Here is a 21304-nt window from a genome sequence, read left to right as displayed (position 1 = left end):
CTCTTCTTTTGACATATCAGTTTATATGCATGTTCCTGAAACTAGATAAGGTGTATCTAAAGTTCTGGTACATTTTTATGGGACTCCATAAAGTCTAATAAAACTGCTAAATTGCACTGGGATGTTGCAAAGGATAACTTGCTATGTATCTTGTCAAGATGACTGATGGTTAAGGTGTGCAAACAGAGAGTGAAGTTATCAGATTTAAAGCTTGGAAAAAGTTCTGCTTTCACTCTGAGGGTTTGATGTGTCTCAGAAAATATAAGATAACACAAAAATGATTGGAATCAGATATTTTCTGTTTGGCCTGTTGGCTCCAGGAGACAAATTTGGTCTTGTTTCAAAAGAAAAACACAGATTACATGTGTCTGAGTAAAATCAATACGAAAAAGTATATAAAAACAAGTTTAGTTTGTTTTTGTATTCTTAAAATGTAGGTTTCGTTGTAAAACATGCATTTGAATAATCAAATAAGACCATTTTAATTCATCTCAGGAATTAAAAAAAGTATTTTGAATAACCTAACAATGATACACTTTTTTACAGTTTAATAACTGTTACAAATATAATGCACCGGGTGATGAGTTATTAGAAGCATAGGGTCATTGTGGATGACTCCTACAAAATGATAATGCAATTTTCATTAAACACAACAGCTGAGTCTCATTCCTGCCCTTTTCTCTGTGTAACCGTGGGGACAGACACTTACAAAGGAGTCTGTTTGGACATGCTCCACACATAAATTAAGCTAGGGTTAAAGTTTACTGCTTTGACAAAACTAATCTAAATTGCAAGAAAAATTGCTCAAAGCAGTTTAAAATATCGGCCATGGAAGTTAGTCAAGCGTTAAGATAAGGCCCTTCCTGAAACTTCTAGGTTTAGGTGGGTGTTAAAAGTTGCCTGACTCATTATTTCATAGATATTCAGATTGAGCTGTAAACATTAACAAGTGTATTATTGTTTGCCTTTTGTCTCAAAGCATGAAAAAGAACGAGTTGAAAAGAGAAACAGAATCTTAATTATTACAATCTTTAGACTATCTAGTCTTTTGATGAAAAACTTTGAATGAGAGATTAAAATGATTTGCTATGGACCAGCAGAAAGAACAATAATAATAAAGCGGAAAACTTTTTCCTAAATTAGAGTGAAAATCTGAAAAGTGTGGTATGTCTTTGTATTCATCGCATGTGAGTGAATACTTTACACACCTTTCACTGCTTTATAGCCGTAAGTCTTTGCAGTAAGTTTGGATTGAGAGCAGATGCTTCCAAGTCTTGTCACATTAAATCAATTATGTATGTCTGGACAATGACTGGGCCATTCTAACACATAAACATGCTTTAATCCATGCCGTTTCATTGTTCTTCTGGCTCCATATTCAGGACTGTTGTCCTGCTGAAAGGTGAACCTCTGATTTGGTTAGTTTGCAGTCATGCCATACTCTTCCTATTGTTGGATAAAGGACTGAGCCATGCTTTCAACTGCTCCATAACTTTATCCCCAACTTACTGCTGCTGTGTTGTTTGGCCTTTATAGTACAGTAAGAAAGCCCTGGGTTTGAATCACAGCATGATTAATTTTTTGCATGAAGCATGTTCTCTCAGTTCATGCGTGGGTTCTCACTGGGTGATCTGGCTTTCTCCCACAATACTAAAACATGACTCTTGATTGATTTCTCTAAATTGCCTTTTCTTGTGTGTTTTGCTGTTAGTCCTGTGTGTCTCTGTGTTGCCCTTTGTCAGCCTGGTGACCCATCTGGGGTGTGACCCATCTCTTACCCAATGACTGCTGCCTTTCACCCTGAAAGAACGAGCATGTGTTGATGAGGGATGGATGCTTTGTGTCAATTTATTACACACTATTTAAAAAACACGTTTTGGTTTGTAATGTATTTGTGCTGTTCTAATGTGACAAAATGTGAAAAGGTTGAAAATATGAACATGTTTACTGGGAACTGTTTACAAGTAAAACAGTAATTTTCTAAATAGTTATGTTTCCATAAAGACTGTAAATGAAAATACTGGAGAAAATATGATTCAATTGTTTAAGAGTTTGGTTTTTTTCCTCACCTAATTGCTCTGGTGCACAGAGAGGAGCGATGGCCTGAAACAACAATATTGCAAATACATTTTTTGTGAATATTAAGATGAAGTGGAACATTCTTTGTTTTTGGCTCACAGATCAAATCTACTTTTTACTCACTTATTCACATCTGAATTTATTTCCTAACACATGATAATATATTTGTATGATCTCACCTTTCGATCACTTACATAATTGAACCTAATAGGTCCACTTTTCCACACTTTATCTGTGGCCAGAACGCATTTATGTTAGAAAACCATGTGTCTACTTCAGTGGCAGTTAACCATATTGAACATCAGTGTTTGAATTGTGATCATAACAGTTCATAATCGGCAGCAAAGACAAGCCTATGCTTTTATCGTTCCTGCCCCCTGCTGTCTGAAAACTCTTATTGCATATGCATAAACAAAACACTGATCTTACGGTCAAACTAACTGCACCTTCTTATTGTAAGTGAAGAAATCCAGAATGTGCTATAAATTATAATTTCCGAAAATTTTTCTGAAAGAAAGTTGGCCTTTGGATAAACCAGTCAAGAGGTGGTATTTTGCTTTGATATAACAAAATTATCACCCATTTTAGCATATTTTCCATGTTTTCTTGTGATTGTGAATTCCACTCACAATAAGAAAAATTTAGGAGACCCTACAACAGTCTGCATACTTTTGTTTTTTTTTTACATATTTTGAAAAAAGATTTTCTTACTGAACAGCGACAGCATTATAAAGACCAATGCAAACTTATTAGGCAGACAAACATTAAGAAACAGGGTGTCATGATGCATATATTTTATGTTTATGATGCATAATGAGTAAATCATTTCCCTGTCATCAAATAAGTGAAATAAGTGAAAAATAACTCAATATTTAATGGGGTGTCATTACTTTTTTTTTGCATGACAGTATTGTTTTCCAGATACAAATCAATATCTAAATCTATTTTTAATATAGTTAGCACTTCAAAAGTAGTGCTAACTAATAATAATAATAATAATAGTATGGAAGACTGTGAAAACATACACATGCCCAGTAATGCTACCCGCCTTACTACAATGCTACATTCTGACCAATGCCATCCATTTCTGCCTGTTTAGTCTCTGGAAATAGCCTGTTTAGCCCAGTTTTTACCCAGCTGTCATTTACTGACTCAGTTGTTAGGGCCAGGCTGCTCTGAGTGCAGACAAGAGCTCTGCGGAGTTCAAGTGTTTTCCACAAGTTTCACTGATGTTGAAGGGCTGTACTGCAGTAAAGCACAACTCTTCAAATTCCTTTCAGAGAATTTGTTGGGAAATAATACAAAGCACTTTCTTAAAGAGATTGTGAAAACCTTGCCCAGGAGTTTCACCCCACCCTACGCCAAGTATTTTCAATCTTCAGTAACCTGAAAAATGTTCTTTGTGACATCCCAATTGCGAGAGTTTTTGCTTCAATGTGTCCTTGATTCTATCCATCTGGGTGATAAATCCTCAACTCTTCTTCTGTCTGCTACATTTAGTTCATCCCAATCTTTCAAAGCCAGAGCCACTAGTATCAAAATAATTTTACTCATACAGTAACATTTGTTCCACCAGCCCCACCTGTTGCCTGATGCCATTTTGGCATGTATTAAACTACAGCTGCCAAACAACATAAATAAGCTCACGCAACTGAACAAATATGGTAAGTACATGATTAGGTTTCAAAAATTGTAATGAAAATAAGAACTTTTGAGTGCAAAAGCTTTTATTGCTGCTGAAGTGTTTAGGAATATCATAACATCAATACTGGTACAAATTTCAGTCAGTGATACATGTAGCAAAGATGCAAAAAAATGACTGATACACATTAATCTTACAAATAAAACTGGTAGTTGTAAGAATGCCAGTTGTGGTTTATAAAATGGGCCATTTGGGCAATTGCCCAGGGTGGTTTTAATAAGCAAGAACCCTTCTGCTGGTAATGCATACTATCACTCTTTACAAGGGTTAAGTAGATTGTGTTATTATTGTTTTTATGTCATTTGTTGCTTGTGTAATAGATCTAAATGAGACGAGTCTCAAAAGATGTTCCTGTAATAAAATATTGGAAATGAAATCCTCACACAGTGTGACTTCTGAATTTAAAAAGTTTATTATGAAAATATGACATACTAAAAGTAATCTACCACTAGGAAGAAAAGTATACATCTCAAAGAAATGTTGGTTTACATACAGAAATAGTAAAAGGTTTTAAAGCTGAGTACAAAATACCGTAAGTGCTGCATTACTGGGTTTACAAGTCCAGTGCATTTTCTAACATTTTACTAAAAACTTTTCGCTTTTCTAAAACTGTATATCCCAGTTGTTGTTTAGGCAGCAATTTAATGAGGTTCATGGCGAACCGAAATTTTCCAGTCTAACATTAGATGTCATTATAGAAAACCACAGCAAATTAAAAAACAATCAGAAAACTCTGGAGTCACTCTAATACAGGGCTTTCTACTTGCATAGAGTGAGGTGCAGTGCTTGTTAAAGTGACCACATGCAACACGCATCTTACGTGCGCATTTTTTCAGTTTTCCTTCTCTGAGAAGGCACATTAATTAAGCTGAACTGTGCAAACTCTGATTTCAAAGACTTGTTATAGGATTTACTGTATAAAGAGACCAATTTAACCTGTACGTATGTGCTGACCCATTGCCCAACAGGTCTAACATGTACATAAAGTTTGTAAAAGAACAGCAAAAACAAATGTTGACAAAGACATTTCAGGATATTAAGTAGCAGCGAGGTACCACTAACCTCATCATCTCACTTTTACACTATCCCAGATCAAATAAAAGATTAAAGCTGTGCTGAGACGCTTATAGCTGTAGTGCTGCGTAACAAACTGTGCGTTAAGAATAAGGCTTTTGGATAAGAACGGATATTACTCCATAGATACACAAGGCAACCTTTTACAGTCCAGTTAAGTAAACATATTTGCTTTTAGTGCTGCTCTGATTAGATACAATTCAAATAAAACTGTGCATCAAGTATTTTTAACCATTTAAATAGACTGATGGCAAATGACCCAACTTAAATGTTCGAGGTCAGTCAAGCGTCATGTACATTTCAGGCCCTGAGTCAGTTTTAAAATGAGCTGGTTTTGTTATTTTTGTTTTGAGAAAAGATAAAATTAAGAAAGTTTTTTTTTACTAATTGAATACTTTCCTATTCCTCAGCATTACATTACTAGAAGCAAAGATGCACATAAATACTATTTAAGCAAAGCTCCACTGAGCTCCAAAAGTTGCAAAACTGATGATGTAGTGCCATGTTTAGAGTAGATTATTTTATCTGGGAAGAAAAAATCGAAACAAAACATCTGAGCTACTTCAATTTTGCATAGATTATTAGATGATCTTAAAGTGCTAGCTGACCTGAGAGATATGCTGATGATTAGAAATCAGTATGAGCTGTAGATGGAAAAGTATTTCCCTTTAAGAGATATTCTACAGGCAGATTACAGGGTCATTTCATCGTATTGCCACTGCTGGTAAAGATGTAAAAAAGCAATTAAATAAATTCATCTTTTATTGTTAAATAGCAAAATCTCCCCCTGAAAATGGTAGAAAAACAAGTTTTACCTCAGTTCATTTTATTACATGTGGAGCAAAATCCAACCTTAAATAGAGGTTTCTAAAAAAATATATGTAATTCAAGTAGAGCAGATGTATTCCATGCTGTATGATGTTTTTCTCAGAAAATACATTCATTCAAATAAAAGATTTGATACCAAGTGTAAAATGATCAACGTTAATGAATGATGGATTTATTTTAAGGTATTTTAGACACCTTTAATAGTGGTGCCAACAGATGTAAAATGTTATGATTACGACTATATATTTATTTTCACAATTCCCCTACAGAATGGCACTTTACGTACAGCACAGTAATGGAAAAAAATAATTGGGTATCATTAATATATAATCTGTGCATATTTAAGAAAATATTTTAAACCCCTCAGGGACTAAGGCAGAGCAACCCTGTTTTCAGGATATAATTTCTAGTCAATGCTCATAAATAACCCAGTTTCACGGGGGGGAAAATGCTAATACATACAGTACTTTATTAACTATTCAGTAGCACCTAGTGCAAATCACTTTAAAATAAAAGCTAGTATAAAATAAAAGCTAGTAGTAAGTAATGTGATTCAACAAAAATGGTCCCAGTCTATCTTTGGAGCTTCTGTACAAGTTAGAGAAAAATATGACGGAGGGCATTTTTTAAAAACGGTTTCACTCAACCAGACTTTTAGAACTTCTCAGTTCATTCAGGAAGGCTTCCAGGAAGCATGATACAGCTTTTAAAGACTTTTCTTATTCTCATTCCCTGCAGATGTTATTTTAAGCAAAATACAAGCGCACAATAACCTACACAGGTTGACTCTTGAAATCAACATGCATAAATATATTAAAATTGCTTCTGAATTTTAATCTATCATACATGACCCTGTTATTGTGGCCTGCATCTCTTCATGTTTGCATTTAAAGTACAAAGTAAACTAAAGACATACACGAAAGTTAAAAAAACAGGGAAACTATAAAGTAAAACAGCAAAATATTGGTCAGAAGTTTGCATACACACAACATAAGCATGAATGTTTGGACTTTTCCATTTCTAAGCACAACTGTACAATATAAAAAAATTATAATTTTCAAAGGAAGTTTTAAGCCCAATTTCTGGTTGGTTCTATGGCTTGTAAGTATTGTCAATTCATTTTTGCACACCTTAACCAGGTGCTTTCAGGAACTGAATGTAAGCCACTTTTACTTATTTTTTAAAAATCAGTTCTGATGTTTGTTGAGCATTATCGTCCCGTTGTAACGTCCAACAATACCAAAGTTTCAACCACCTTACCCAAACTTTAAACCTCTGATAGATAAAAAAATGGTAAGCTTGTAAAACAAAAACATACAAAAAAACAAACAAACCAGAAAGAGGTCTTCAAACCTAAAAACAATATACCAACTGTCAAGCATGGTGGGGGCAGCATCATGGTGTGGTATTGTTTCACTTCTACACACATTAGTGCATTGCACAAACTAAGTGGGATAATATAGAGGCACACTTCTCCCACCAAATTAATCAATCAACATCATCAGATGTCAACAGATAGATTATTGATACTTTTGATATAACTGAATGTTCCAAAAGTTGAACATTGAACTAACATTAAGCTTCTGGAATGGTCTTCCCCTTTCCAGAAAAAAAAAAAAAAAAATCTTGAAAATAATATAGATCAGCCAAATCATTTGGGTGGTTCTTTGTCATTTGGTATGACAAAGAATACTAATTCTGATAAAGGGGAGGTGATGAGTGTAAGCAAACTTCTGCATTCCTCTCTCAGCTCTTGCGGGAGCTGTTAAACCACTTCCTAAGTGCAACTCCGCTGGTGCTCAACACGACACACAGTGCCCCCCCGAGGCTCCACCAGGTCGGCACACGATGAAAGAAAACAAACTGAAAGAAAAAGGACAGCACCACGTCCACAGTCCTCATCAGGGACACGGGTCCGGCCTTCTCAATCTGCAGCGCCTTAGTGAGGAAGGTCTGGCCAGCGATGCCCAGAACAGCAATAAGCATCAGTATCCAGCGATCTCGACCACAGAACGGAAGATTCCACTCGCCCAGGACGGATGTGGTGATAATGCACTCGAGAAGGCCGATGACGGCATAGTACCACACAGAGAGGTAATAGTGGACGCTCTTCCCCATTTTTCGCAGAATGACAAAAGTGAAAGCAGCTCCAATTGCACCTGTAAGAAAAAAAGGTTTTGAGTTCAAATCTGAGAGAAAACAATCCTGATGCTGTAAAATACAACACCAGTTTAAAAAAAAAATAGTAATACAGGTATGCTTTGTTATGGCCTAAACAATCACAAACGTATTAATGGAAAGTTGATTGGAAGGAAAAAACTACAATAGAAATGGGTGCATAAGCAACAGGTATAACTGCAGCTTGGATATGAATTAAGCATTCATCTGCTTGTCAGTCCTACAAAAGGCAATATTTCCACTTCCAGAAAACCCCCAAAAAGCAGGTGAACTAACAGTGCCGAGGCTCCCATTGAGGCAAACGTGAGCCTAGAAGCCTATTTTAGTTAACATAATGGGTCTTTGTCTCTACAATGCTACACTTGTGTTTTTTTCAGTGTGAATGCAGGGTTTGCTCTCTAAAGGGAAAAAGAGAAGGAAAGAAACTGAAAACAGATCCCGGACTTAACTGCTCTAGAGTTACTTGTGGTACAAAGTAACACAATTCTGTGACTCAAGAAGACAATCAACCAAGGCCTGATGAGATCATTTCACTGGAACTTTTGTCAAAGTGAAAACAGGTTTGCAATTTCTGTGTGGGGGTGAATCAAATACCTAAAGTCTCTTTTTCCCCCCATGCTGCTGCTTGTGCTGATGTTTAAAAATGTAACTGACAGAAAGTATAAGATCATCTAAAAGGGAGGAAAGTCACTATGGAGAATAGAGGTGGTTAACAGGTTGGATGTTACCCAAAAGCAAAAATCCACCAAATATAAATGAGTCAACCAAAGTATTAATTTCGTCACCTCCGAAGGCAGCAACAGTTCCCTTGACGTGGTTAGTGTAGTCGCCTTCGATGCCGCTGAGGTGCTCGCCGAAGAGGAACGGCGGGCGAGCAATGAGGATGACTCCGGTCAGGGTGAACACAGTGAACACGCAATCCCAGATTGTACATCTCTCTTTGAGGAATACCCAAGCCAGGATCGAGGTAAAGACTGGATTGCTGATGGAATTAGTTGCAAGTATTTCATGGATAAATAAGAAGCACAACAGCAGAACTTCGATTTTTAAGTGAAACTTTATATATACTTTTTTAAAATTTTTATTTAATGCAGCTAGGATTTTTTTAACAGCACTCACCTGAACATGATGACAGTGGCGTCTGCCAGCGGCATCTGCTGAACTGCATAGTAGAGAAGGATCATTGCATTGGAGCCGAAGAAACCCCGAAGCACCAAATAAATACGTTTATCTCGGGGACCAAGGAAACCTGTCCTGGAGGAGCAGATACACCAGGATGATGGATGAATGTGTGACTGAAAGGATGGCTGAGTAGATTTAGTGATACAAGAAGTAGAAAAAAACACCTGGAAAAGATGGATGGATTCAGGCATGGTGGCTGGGGAAAGTGATAACGCTAGGTACGGCAGAAGTGACAGAGATGCATGGATGTTTAGCTGATGAGATGGAGGATGATTATGAATGAAAAACCAATGTAGGGAATGAAAGGTTGGACTGATTAAAAAATAGATGAGGAAAAGGGGAATAGTACTTGCAGACTTCAGATTTAAGTTATTTTGTTTAATTTTTAAAAAGTAGTTTAAATTTATGCCATCTGTCGCTTTTTTAAATCACTTTGCTATGACAGAGATTCACTGCCTGGCAGACGTATTTACACCACATACACATTTATACAGTTTGTCACATTAAAACCACAAACTTTATAGTATTTCATTGGAATTTGATGTGATAAACCCACAGAAAGAAGAGCACAACTGTGAAATATATGGAAGATGATACATGGTCTCCACCATATTTTACAGTTAAAAATCTCAAATGCAAGCTGCAACTGGATCAACACTTAGTGCTGCAATTCCAACTCCAAGTCTTTTGCAGTATGCAGTATAATTTGAGACTGATAATAAGTGAGAAAAAAAAAAAAAGGAAAGACCAAGCTTCTCTGCCGTCTCCCTGTGGTCCTACAGCCATCTGCAGAAATGAACTACGCCCAGTCAGAAACAACCAATCAGAGCTAGGAGGAAGTTCTTGGCACTGCCAATCAAGCTCATGTACGTGCTGCTCAATGTGCTAATGGCAGAGAAACAATTTACCACTACAGAAAAGCTAACTAGCCTGAACATTCTAAACAGATCCCAGTGCAGGAAACTAAATGCATTTCCAATGTAGTTATGCCGTAAGAATAATTTTTCAAGGTATTGTAATTTGCTAAACAAATGTAGGCCTTATTTTAAAAACTAAATCAACAATGCCCTTTAAAAAGATTATCATTCATAAGCTTTTTAAATACTTAGATTGCCCCGCGTTACTTCCCATTGACAGTGTAATGATATTTGTCTCATAATGTTTTTCTGAGGCAATTTTTCTAAAAACACAGAGTAAAAGTTGATCTTCTGCTTACTTGTGGTAGATGAGTAACGGTAAGACAAAGAGCATCTGGAAGAAGCAGCGGATGGCGCTGATCTCGATGGCATGGAGTCCCTCAATGGTTTTCACCAGCAGGGAGATGATGGAGAAGAAAACTGTAGCCAGTAAAGCATAGAACAAACCCAGACCGGGACATTTCTTTGGTTTCTCTGGGTGGAAGAAAAAGAAAAGAAAGCATTGCACAAACAAATTAATCAAAGAGTGGAAATATAAATGATTAGCCAAAGAGGATGCAAAGAGTTTAAAAAAATGTACATATTGTATTCATAATATAACAGCTAACTGAGGCAGAGGAGCTCTGTCTGTTTTTTCTGAACTCTTTGGGGCACCATAGATCCACCAAACAAACACTGTGGTGAAATGTTTGTACAAGCTGTCTGGAGAGCAACAAACTGATATGTTTGCAGAGATTAGATTTCAGTCTGGGAATATACAGACATCTTTCTTTGCTCTAGCCATTTTACTTGGGTGTGCTTGCTTTTCTAACTCTGTATGCTGAACATTTCCAATGTTTAAAACTCTGTTTTGAAAAAAACAAACAAAAAAAAAACAAACATGACATGGAGAAAATGACAAAAGAATGCCATGCTGTGCAAAGTCTGCAAAACTGGTTTTGGTGTCATCTTGCAACTCCTTATTTGAAAGGAGAAAAAAAAAACTGATTCTCCTAATGTCTTCTTAGATGTGCAAATATGGTTACTGTAGGCTCTGACTTTTATAAACTAGAGAAAGGTTTTTATTGCTTCCCATGTTTATTTAAAATAAACGGAAAATGTTTTTTATGTTGTAACTTTTGGGGGCAAAAAAAAAAAATCTTTCAGGCACATGTAGAGATTTGATATCATTTCTGTTCAAAAATAATCAAATTTTATTCTTAACTGTTAAAACTAGAGCGATTTTTCAAAGTAAGTATGTTTCTGTAGTGTAACAAACCTCTCTCTGTCATTAGCTATCTTTTTATAGTCAACAGTGGGTTGTGAGACAGTCCCAATGTTTTTTACACATCACACAACTCCTACAGTTTTCCATTTACAATTATTTTTCCAACCTAAAAAATATGTATACCTGAGCTTCAATATTCCAGGTTCTCTTTGTAATACTTCCAATATTCTTATGCAGGTTCTGGAGCTTATCCATTTTTACAGTACTATTTTTTATGTATAAAATATACATTTATTTAATTGGTGAGATTTATGATATAAAAACTTGATTTTAATAACACAATGTTGACTTTAGACACTCAGCAAGACCAGCACTCTAAACTTAGTGCGACTTTTGCTACCTAAGGGATAGAACACATAGAGTACTGTATCACTCTAAAAGTATGCAGTCACTCCAAAAAAATCAAGGAAACACAAATGGGGAAAACCCTTCCATACCTCTTATAAATGGCTCTTTTTTATAGAGGCTGAATAAACAAAACACAGCTTGGCACTGTTGCTTAAGTATGAGGTCTTCGTCAACATTCCTAACGTGTTTTTTTTTAACAAGAGGAATAAAAGTATTCCAGATTATCTCTGGAATACAAAGGTAATCTTGTTTCTGTAAAAGTGCACAGTCATTTATGGAAGCCCATTTCTGCCAATATAATTACAAACATATAACACAATGATCATTTAGCTAGCTCATGATTTTAAAATAGTACCACATAACTGAAGACGGAACATGTTATATAGTTACAGTTCATTTATGCTGCACTGTCACTTTTTAAATACATAAATCAGATTTTTAAAAAATAAATTAAAAACTACACTTATAAATGCAATGATACAAGTATCGTAATTTCACAATTATGACTTATAATGTTGACTTAGTATCTCATATTTACAAAACAGCAATAACAAATACGATACTATGACAATATCTCATTTTCATGAAATAGTGAAGTCAAAGTTATATGAAAATTAACTCAGTATTGACTTAGTTCTAATAATTATAAGATAGCATTCTTGATAATATCTCATACTGCATAGCAAAGTCAAATCTAAGAGCCAACTATGTGATGAGATAGCTAGCTCATAGCTACTATATATATCATAACAATGACATAGCTATATTTAGTTATACTATGTTGCGATTATGACTACAAGTCAATTCAAAACTTTTTTTTTTTTCTGTTTTGCTTTTTATTGTTGTTTTTTTTACAGTGGCAGTAATGGGCTTCCATACATCCAGCCTATTTAGTAATGACGTAAAATTAAGAAGGATTACAGCAGCCTAGTAGGCAGAAAGGCCCCTCGCTTAGCAACCGAGCTGCTGTTTTATCAACCATGACTAATGAAACTAGAAAAGATATGCTACTGAAGTGGAAAACATGTAGATAACGCAGCTAAATCTCTGAGTTTTGATGTGAAATATAGAAAAAACGAAAACACTTAACTGGAGAAATGTAAAAAAAAAATAAAATAAAATAAATACTGAATGAACAAATTATGAAGGTACAAAGTGCTGCTCCTATTTCTTGGTATTAGAATGTGATACTGTCAGCACTAACAAATGACGCAACCCGGTTGTATAACGTAAAGCTACAAACGAAGTCATTGATTGGCTGTTTTTCTTTTCAACTCTGCCTCTACTTTTCGTCATAAACTTATCACAGTGACAGCGAAGTTTAGGACTTTAGGAGACAACTTACCCTCAGGTGGTGTTTCTTCTCCGGAAGATGCGGTCTCCTTGCCTCTCGTGCAAAACGCCGGTAGCACACACAACAGCGATTCCTTCTCGCCGCCTTCCAGCACATTTTCGCTTCCTCTCGCCCGCTGCTTCTCTTCACCATCTTCATCCTGAAGATAGTTAGTTCGTAGATGAACCGTTTCATCTGTCTGCTCGTCATCGCCATGCTCGTCGTCTTCTTGGTGGTTGTAGAACTGGTTCTGGTTGTCATGGCTAACAACTTTGTGAAACGCCACAGTCACGTCGTCCTCCCCGGTTAAAGCCCGTTCCCGCGTACAGTTATTGCACTCGCCCATGGTGGTGGTGGTGGTGGCGGTTGTGGGATGTAACGGCCGAGCGGCAGCATGCCTCAGTGACAGCGCTGTCCGGCGTCTCTGTGTGTATGTCCTGAGAGACTAGGAAGCCAAGGTTAATCACTAACCTTGGTGTCACTATACAAGCTCTCATGCGGTGTTTGCTTTACCCACAGGGGGGCAGAAGTGAACCCGAGACAGCCGTGCTGGGAACCTGGAACATTACCTAACTCTTCACGCCCGTTTTCACTGGTTGTCATGGAGATGTGAGACCACTACATCTCAATAGTCATACATTTTAGAGCACAAAAATTCATCTGGAGCATATTAATGTAAGATTCATGAAGGTAACAGGCACCAAATCCAAATATGCAAATCAGTTTTTGACCTAAATTATAGTCCTAATTATTCTTTTTTTAATAAAACGTTTAAATAATGTAGCTGAAACTAGCTTTATGTATCAATCTATATCAAAATCACTGGCTTGTCAATACTGAAAAAAAAATTCTTTATATGCTCATCACGAAAAGCTGCAAATGTTATTTTCTATCATGCGACTCAGCTGTTTTTTTTTTGTTTCACAATGTGTCTCTAAAACAGAAATGTTCTTAAAATGGCATTCAAGATGTATAATTCCCATATTAAAAAGTCAGCTGAGTATCAGTTCGACAATAAGATATCAAAATTAGTCAAAATTAGATAAAGGATTTGCATGGATACTTATATTATCTTGTAATTCCTTAATTTTTGTTTGTAAGTTTATAATGTGAAATCTAGACTTTAAGACCAATATGATTTGGGTTGAATTAATTAGAATTTATTTATATCTGATTGAATTAATTAGTCAGCAACATACTCAATTTACTAAGTAAGCTATATCAAATACAATTTTGTCAATTTTTGTTGGTGATTCAGGCTCTGGGATGTGAGCCATTTGGGTTTGCATTTAAGTAAACAGTAATCATCATAGTTGTTTTTGATGACAGGTTTAATCCATCTAATTGAAATCTGTATTTCTCAAGCCACATCTCATTAAAAACTCTGCAGGAGCTTGCAGTGGAAGATGTTTTGATTTCTAATCCCTACACACAGCACACCAAGCCAGTTTTATGGTAGTAATTACAGCCTAATTCTTTAGCTGAATCCACAACATACAGAAGAAATGATTGCTCTCAGAGCATTTATCAAAAACAAATACAACATTTAAAAGAATCGATGGAGAAGGGAAAGGGTGTGCACAATTTAAGATGTGACTGGGAAAAAATTAAGAACTTTAATTGAAACAAAACAAAATAATATATTGTCTTAATGACATCATTAAATACACAACATAATTCTGTTCAGCTTAGTTTTAAGTCATAAGCTGTCACAATCATATTTGAATTAATACTGTAGAAGTATTGTTAAAATTCTGCATGTATTAATATCATACAGATACATGTTGCAAAGGATTTACTTATTTATTTCTCAGCACAAGGAAAATATAATGGAAAAACAAAATTTCCCACACAAGACTTGATGTGAATCTTTTCCACAATATTTGATTAATGACAATGACAATCAAGCAAATAAACATCATTTCTGATTTAGAAATTTAGTACGACTTGATATAAATTACAATGAGCAAAAGGAGAAGGAAGCAATACACTAACACAATCTCTACTGTTATGCAGAACAACCTGATAATAAGGTGACCTTTTTCTATGCAACACCTAATTCTACTGGCTATCAAAAATAACACTGATTCTGGACCTCTCGACTTACAAAAGTATTATAAATTACACACACATTGTAAACACATAATGCTATATTTGGCAATTTGATGTCTGGGATGTTATTTGTTATTTCCTTTGAATGTCAGAGAAAGAGGAGAATGTGAAAGCACAGGTTAGCATGAGCATCACAGTGGTTAGCATGTAGCTGTAGACTAAAGACAACAATGGTTTTTGTTGCTGGTGGGAAAAAGGGCTAAGAGTTCAGTGAAAGAGAGAGGGCTCGGTTACACAGTGGGATGCTTCTGGTGCGTTATTCATTGGGGAACTAAAACCATGAGTTTATGTATTAGACATGCAGGAAATAGTTTTGTGTTTCTCAGTTTCTCACAAGTGGATGTGTCATCACAGTTTCTAAGTGTAAATGGGAGGATTAAGGAGTGCAAGTTGATCAACTGCCAAGGAACTGCCACAGAATGGGAATAAGTCATATTTTACCTTGAAATGCAAGGGTGTGTTATTAACTTATGGCATTATGTTAAAAAAAATCTGTCATAACACTGGAAACTACATAACTAAAGCTGTAGCAAAACTGTAAATAATATGTTTAATATTATTGGATTGTTCAAGATCTCCCTTTGGACTATTATGAGTAAGTCTGTACGGCTCTTGGTTCACAGTGTGGGTTTTAAATGGCTTTGATTCAAATCAGAGGAAGCCTTTAATATAAATATAGGCTCAGTATACATACTTCAGGTGACACAAAGAAAAACACATGACATTTTGACCCTAAAGAATATCTCAGCTCTCCTGATGAATATTTAATTTGTGCTATTGCATTCCATTATGACATAAAAACTAAACACCAAATACTTTCAAACTATCAAAATAGTACTTGAAGGATTATCATACTGCCAAATTAAAGTTCCACATTTAGAGGGCTACATCCATAAATAACCACCCAATCAGTTCAGAACAGGTAAGAATGAGCAATTGTGTCTTACAAAGACACTTTAAACTGAAGTGTTTAATTTCATTTTGTTGCATGTCAGTAGCAAGCAGTAGCATTTATACTGGTAAATATATATTTCCCTGAACTGGCTTGATAAACTGGAGAGGAAAGCCAAAATTACAAAACCTTTCACAACACTTGTTGAAGAAAAAGAAAATCAACATTAGAACGAGGTTGTGATTTAGTAAAACGTAATTAAAATACAGCAGTGACTTAAAATGAATAAAAGTGGTAAATTTATGGTTTGTTTGTTTTTAATTGAAAAAGGAAGTAATTCCCAATTAGGTAACAGTCTATTTCTTTCTTTCTTTTTTCTTTTTTTTTTTTTAATATGCTGCTTCTAGGACTTGGTAGGTATACCCTATGGCAGAACACGAATGTAAATTTGGACTTATGGTTCTACATCATCATAGAAAATTGAATTTGAGCAGGAAGATTTCCCAAAGAACTTATTATCCTAATCACTCAAATCAATCATTAGGTGCTCGTAAATCTGAGTTTTTCCCTTGAAGCTGGATGCGAGCAAGAACACCCGGTTGTCAACAGAGACCACAGAAAACCCCCGGGGTGCCTGAATACTGAGCTCCTGAGATGGGACAAACTGCCCCCTCTTAGCGTCCCATTGGTAGACCTGTGTCAGTGAATAATCGCTGCCCAGGATGGCATACTGCCACTTGCCCACGGAGACAGGCTGGAACACCATGGAGCCACGGGAAGGGAATGTCTGCACTTCTTTGAACATGGCACCGTCCCAGCGCATCACCCTGGAGTCCCCGATGTATCTTGTCAAGCATATGAACAGTTCACCTTTAAAAAGGACAAAGATCCGAGGGGCTGTTCAATTTAGACTTTAGGGAGTTTGACGCGGATGGGGAACAGAAAAGCACACACAAACAGTTTACGTAATTCCAAATCCCAAATAATTCACTGCTTGTGGCAACAGCAGTTCAGCAAAGAACCACAAATAGTTTAGCTGCCTCACAGGCAAGGGCAAAATGAAAGTAATGTTTCATCGAAGTGATGTATGAGCTGTTTTTATTGGGATGGCATAAAACCACCTTGAAAATAAAAACCTTTCCTCTGCTGTAAGATGAGGAACAAAGGTATAAATTACATCATACATGTAGTGCTATAAAAAACATGGATTCCTTGTGTTTTAGCTTTTCCTTTCAGATCACCAAAGACATTTTAATAAGGGATATATGAGTAAATACAAGCAGAAGTTTTCAAATGATGATTTCTAAAGGGAATAAAGCTATCTACAACAACCTAGCCATTTGTAAAATAAAATAAAAAGTAGAAAAAAATATATATAACCCTAATGACCGGTTATATCTTACTGTTGTTTTCTGGAGTCCCAAATCTTTAAATATCTCTCTTTGTCAGACAAGAGTTATTTAATGAAATTCTTGATTCTGCAAATCATGATCAGGTGATTATGACTAAAACTGAATAAAAAGCTAATGATAATTTCAATTTATTTGTGATTTAACAAGGAGGCAGTTATATTTTTACACTGACCAAGATGGTTTGGATGGCCTTTTTTTTTTTAATCAGAAGCTTCTCTTTATGTACTCATCTTATCTTTGTAGTTTTTTAATTGAATTTTTTAATACTTCAATATTCCTATAAATGTATGTCTGCACATAAAACAAACTGGATAAGAAGGAAAAAAATGCTTGAGATATAGAAGCTTTAGTTCTCACCTTTTACCCGAAAGTGTTTGATGGAGAACACATCCTCCATGTCTGGTATATCTGTCCTGCGGTCAAACTTCTTCTGACTCCTGTTCCACTGGTACACAACCGGCCTCTGGGAGCTGCTGGACAAAATCAAGTGGGGCTTGTTGGAGATTTCCAGGTATTCAACATCAGTGTCCCTGTACCAGGGGTGGAGTGACTGGTGGGAATAGAAACCAATGCCATTCCATTTGTACACAGTTGTAGACCCAGCCTGCAAAAAAAAAACAAGAGAGAATTAAAGTAGTTAAACAATTTATAATTTGAGTGTGAAAATATACATTTTGGAGACTTCAAATGGAAATATGAGGTAGTGCTTGTGGGTGTTCCTGAGTGTCCCTGAGCATATGTGTGAACATATGCAAACATTTGGCAATGCAAGAATAATCAGCAGGAGCAGACACAAGCCAACACATTGCAGACAAGAACACCAGGGGAGGAGCTGGCAGACGCACTGGCATTATTCATTCACAGTGCTGAACAACACCTGTACGATGGCTGTGAATCAAATCTAATATCTCTGATGACTTGCCATTAAACAAACAAAAAAATATTTGTGTAGTGGTAAGCAAAAAGCAGCAAAACGAAAAAAGAAAAAAAATATCCATCCCAACCTTGGAGCTGTCAGCGATGACAAAGAAAGATTCTCCATCAATCACAAATGTCTCGATGTCATTTGGTTTGCGAATCCTCAGGATGTCGATGTCCTGGATCTTGATGAACTTGTTGGCAGAGGAGTCACGTTTGTAAATGTGGGAGCCTCCAAACAGCTGGGCCACGATGACGAAAAGCTGGTTGTCAATAACCATTGGCTTGCAGACAACAGTGGAAGTGCCTCAATAAAAGGAAACACATGCTACACAATTAACATTAGTTAGATTGTTTGCATCCGTGCATCTTCAGAGGGAGAAATTCAGTTATTCCGCTCAGGGCAATGACTGACTGTTGAAGAAAGACCTTGCTTTGAAATGAAACTTGCAAATTGGGGTAACTGAGAACAATATTTTTGTGAGACTGAAGAACTAAGATGAACAAATCTAAACTCATTAAAGCTCCTCTAAACAAAGCTGAGCTAAGCTAAGCAATGAAGGTAAATTAAACTAAACTGCTGTATTTAGAATAGAAAAACTGAGAGCATTCAATCTATGACAAGCTACAGCAAACTAAAGTACTGATGTTTTGAGAATAAAATGTTTTTAATGAGATCGCTCACCAGCTAGCCACCCCAGGGGTTGCCATCGTTTTACTTCTGTTTAGCTGTCTTTTGTTCCGTTTGCTCATATAAATTATATTTTATTACGATCGCATCCAAAAAGAGCTTCTCTAACCCACTTACTTTAACAGTTTTGTTGTCTGAAAAGCAGTCCAAAAACACTGTGACTGGGCAGTTTTAAGGTGATAGGCTGGAATTTCTCTTTAATAAAATCCTGATTTTGTCCAAGAAACATCACATGTCAAAGTATTTAATAATCAAATTTAAAATGTATATCTGTTTAGTTTGATCTGCTTACCTATACAGAAGTCAAAGATAATATTTTGAAGGGCTGCATTAAATTTCTGTGAAACTCATTTTAATCTGTAAATATAGATGGTTTATGCATAAAATCTTATTTATTTTCCACCTTATATAGGTTGACATTATCCTAAGTTCCTTTGTCAACAATAATGACATTTTAAAAAGTAACCTGAACTTATAATAAGTAGTACCGTCTAAACCGGATTCTGAACTGACTAGGCTGCTAACAGCAATGAGACAATACAGTCACTTTACAGTTTCTAAACCTCTGTCTTGGCGTGACTCTTGTCCATATAAAACTTTCAAAGTTTGCATTGTTTAATTGCTTTTCACACTCACTCTGAATTGTGTCATACGTTCTAAAGGTCATCTCCACATGATCCCATTCCAGGAAGTTGCATGTGCCAGCAAACGGCTGAGCAAAGACGACGTACTGCTCGTTACCAAAGGTGAAGGTTTCCACTGAAATCGATTCAAACCTCAGCAGCTGATAGGAAGCAAACTCTGAAAGGCATGACACAGCAGTTCAACTTTGTCCTTGATCTCAGATCGATACATTCATACTTCATACCATTAACACACAGATACTGACAGACGTCTTGATTTGGACGGTTAAGAAAGAGGAGGGTTGCCCTGTAGAGCTGCTGTTTGTGTGACAGGCGTTAGGAGGTGATACCTGTGGTGATGCAGTCAAATGAATGTGGCAGCAGGTCATTGATCTTCTTCCCCTGGTGGATGGGTGGCCCGCTGCAGTAGATCTGGTCCAGAGTGGCATTGGTGTGATGTATCCACTCCACTAGCCACTTGAGCTTGCAGTCACAAATCAGATTGTTCCCTCTCAGATCCCTGCATGCAAAAGTGGATATCATCCAGGGATATTATTGCTAATATGAGACTTTAAAACATTCATTATCAGTGCTGTTTAGCCCCTGTTTGTGTCCGTTCATTCTTTACTGCTGAGCCCGGTACAGCTGTAATAAACTGAATGACATCCCTCTCTGCTTTCTTGGGTTTTATGCTGGGTTGGAGCCAGCTAGTGTCCCATCCCCTGAGTGCTCTCTCTTCTCCTCACACACTCCGTCTGAACAGCCATTAACCTTGGCTGCTCAAACTGAGTCCATGCATACTAACATCACTCTAGTTGATTTTGACAGTGCAACCAAAACAAGATCCAAGGTTGTTGTTGTTTTTTTTTTCTGACTTGATAGCAGCTTGCTGAAACAGTTTGGCATTCTAACCCATTATTTTCTCTTCCGTCCTCTAGACTTCTGAGATTTTATTTTTCCCTTTAACAGTAGAAAAGCCTGTTTTTATAACAGCTTTATCCATCAGCTTCTCCTTCTCCACCACTTTGACCTCAAGAGAAACAAAGAGGGAGACGGATTTCACTGACTTATTACAATAGGTGAGACATGAGTCAAATTATTTTCTTCTTTACTCCTTTGGGCCACACATATTTATTCTTCTACTTGCCCTGATTTTCAAAGCACACGCAAAATGAAACTCCGTCACCCAGTTTATAGCCTTCAATTTTTTTTAACCATGCAGAGTCAAGGAAGGGCTGGTGCTTCTCTCCAACAGGCATTTAGGGAGGCAGTTGACGGGTCACCAGAGCAACATAGACGCATACAGCGTAGACTATTCCAAAAATATAAGTCAGGGCAATACCTAAAATAGTTTAGAGTGCCCAATTAAGCTAACATGCAGGTTTTTGAGGTGTACAAAAAATCCAGAGTTTGGTGCTTAAATACTCCTGTGAGACCTCATGCATGCAAAGGAAAAATTATGCAAAATCTATGCAAGAAGAGCTTTGCTCAGGTTTGAACCCTGGACCTTCCCAGGTGCACAAAGGAACGTTATAGGAGATCCTTCCAACCATCACTTCTGCCATTTATAGCATTTTTGCTGTTATTTGCACAGTCTTTAGTTTTCATATTATAAATAAAAATGTATGTTTAAGTTATAGTCTTCTCCTTGATGTACTATATGTTACTCTAAGTGTTGTTTGTTTGTTGCTTACTATTATTATTACTATTATTATTATTATTATTATTATTATTATTATTTCTGTGTG

At 36.4% G+C, this 21304-nt stretch overlaps 2 protein-coding genes across 2 annotated transcripts in view; both read right to left on the bottom strand.

The window, feature by feature from the left end:
- Window positions 1-4177: 4177 nt before the first annotated feature.
- Window positions 4178-14405, bottom strand: slc35g1 (solute carrier family 35 member G1). Its single transcript, XM_007571137.2, has 5 exons — window positions 12921-14405; window positions 10260-10434; window positions 8981-9115; window positions 8647-8843; window positions 4178-7842 (listed from the first exon to the last, which is right to left on the bottom strand). The coding sequence occupies exons 1-5, from the start codon at window positions 13252-13254 to the stop codon at window positions 7430-7432; spliced, it is 1254 nt and encodes a 417-aa protein (XP_007571199.1). The 5' UTR covers window positions 13255-14405; the 3' UTR covers window positions 4178-7429.
- Window positions 14406-14692: 287 nt separating this feature from the next.
- lgi1b (leucine-rich, glioma inactivated 1b) overlaps window positions 14693-21304 on the bottom strand; it is a 13047-nt gene continuing 6435 nt past the window's right edge. The window contains exons 6-10 of the mRNA XM_016681244.1: window positions 19907-20096; window positions 19570-19734; window positions 18329-18549; window positions 17682-17928; window positions 14693-16782 (exon numbers count right to left, since the gene is read on the bottom strand). Of these exons, the coding sequence (XP_016536730.1) occupies window positions 16433-16782; window positions 17682-17928; window positions 18329-18549; window positions 19570-19734; window positions 19907-20096 (1173 nt within the window). The 3' untranslated portion in view covers window positions 14693-16432. The remainder of the gene's footprint in view (window positions 16783-17681; window positions 17929-18328; window positions 18550-19569; window positions 19735-19906; window positions 20097-21304) is intronic.

The sequence above is a fragment of the Poecilia formosa genome, unplaced genomic scaffold (assembly GCF_000485575.1).
Source record: "Poecilia formosa unplaced genomic scaffold, Poecilia_formosa-5.1.2 Scaffold274, whole genome shotgun sequence".
NCBI classification, from domain to species: domain Eukaryota; kingdom Metazoa; phylum Chordata; class Actinopteri; order Cyprinodontiformes; family Poeciliidae; genus Poecilia; species Poecilia formosa.
Note: the sequence above shows the minus strand (reverse complement) of the source record. Positions and strands in the feature narration are given on the sequence as shown.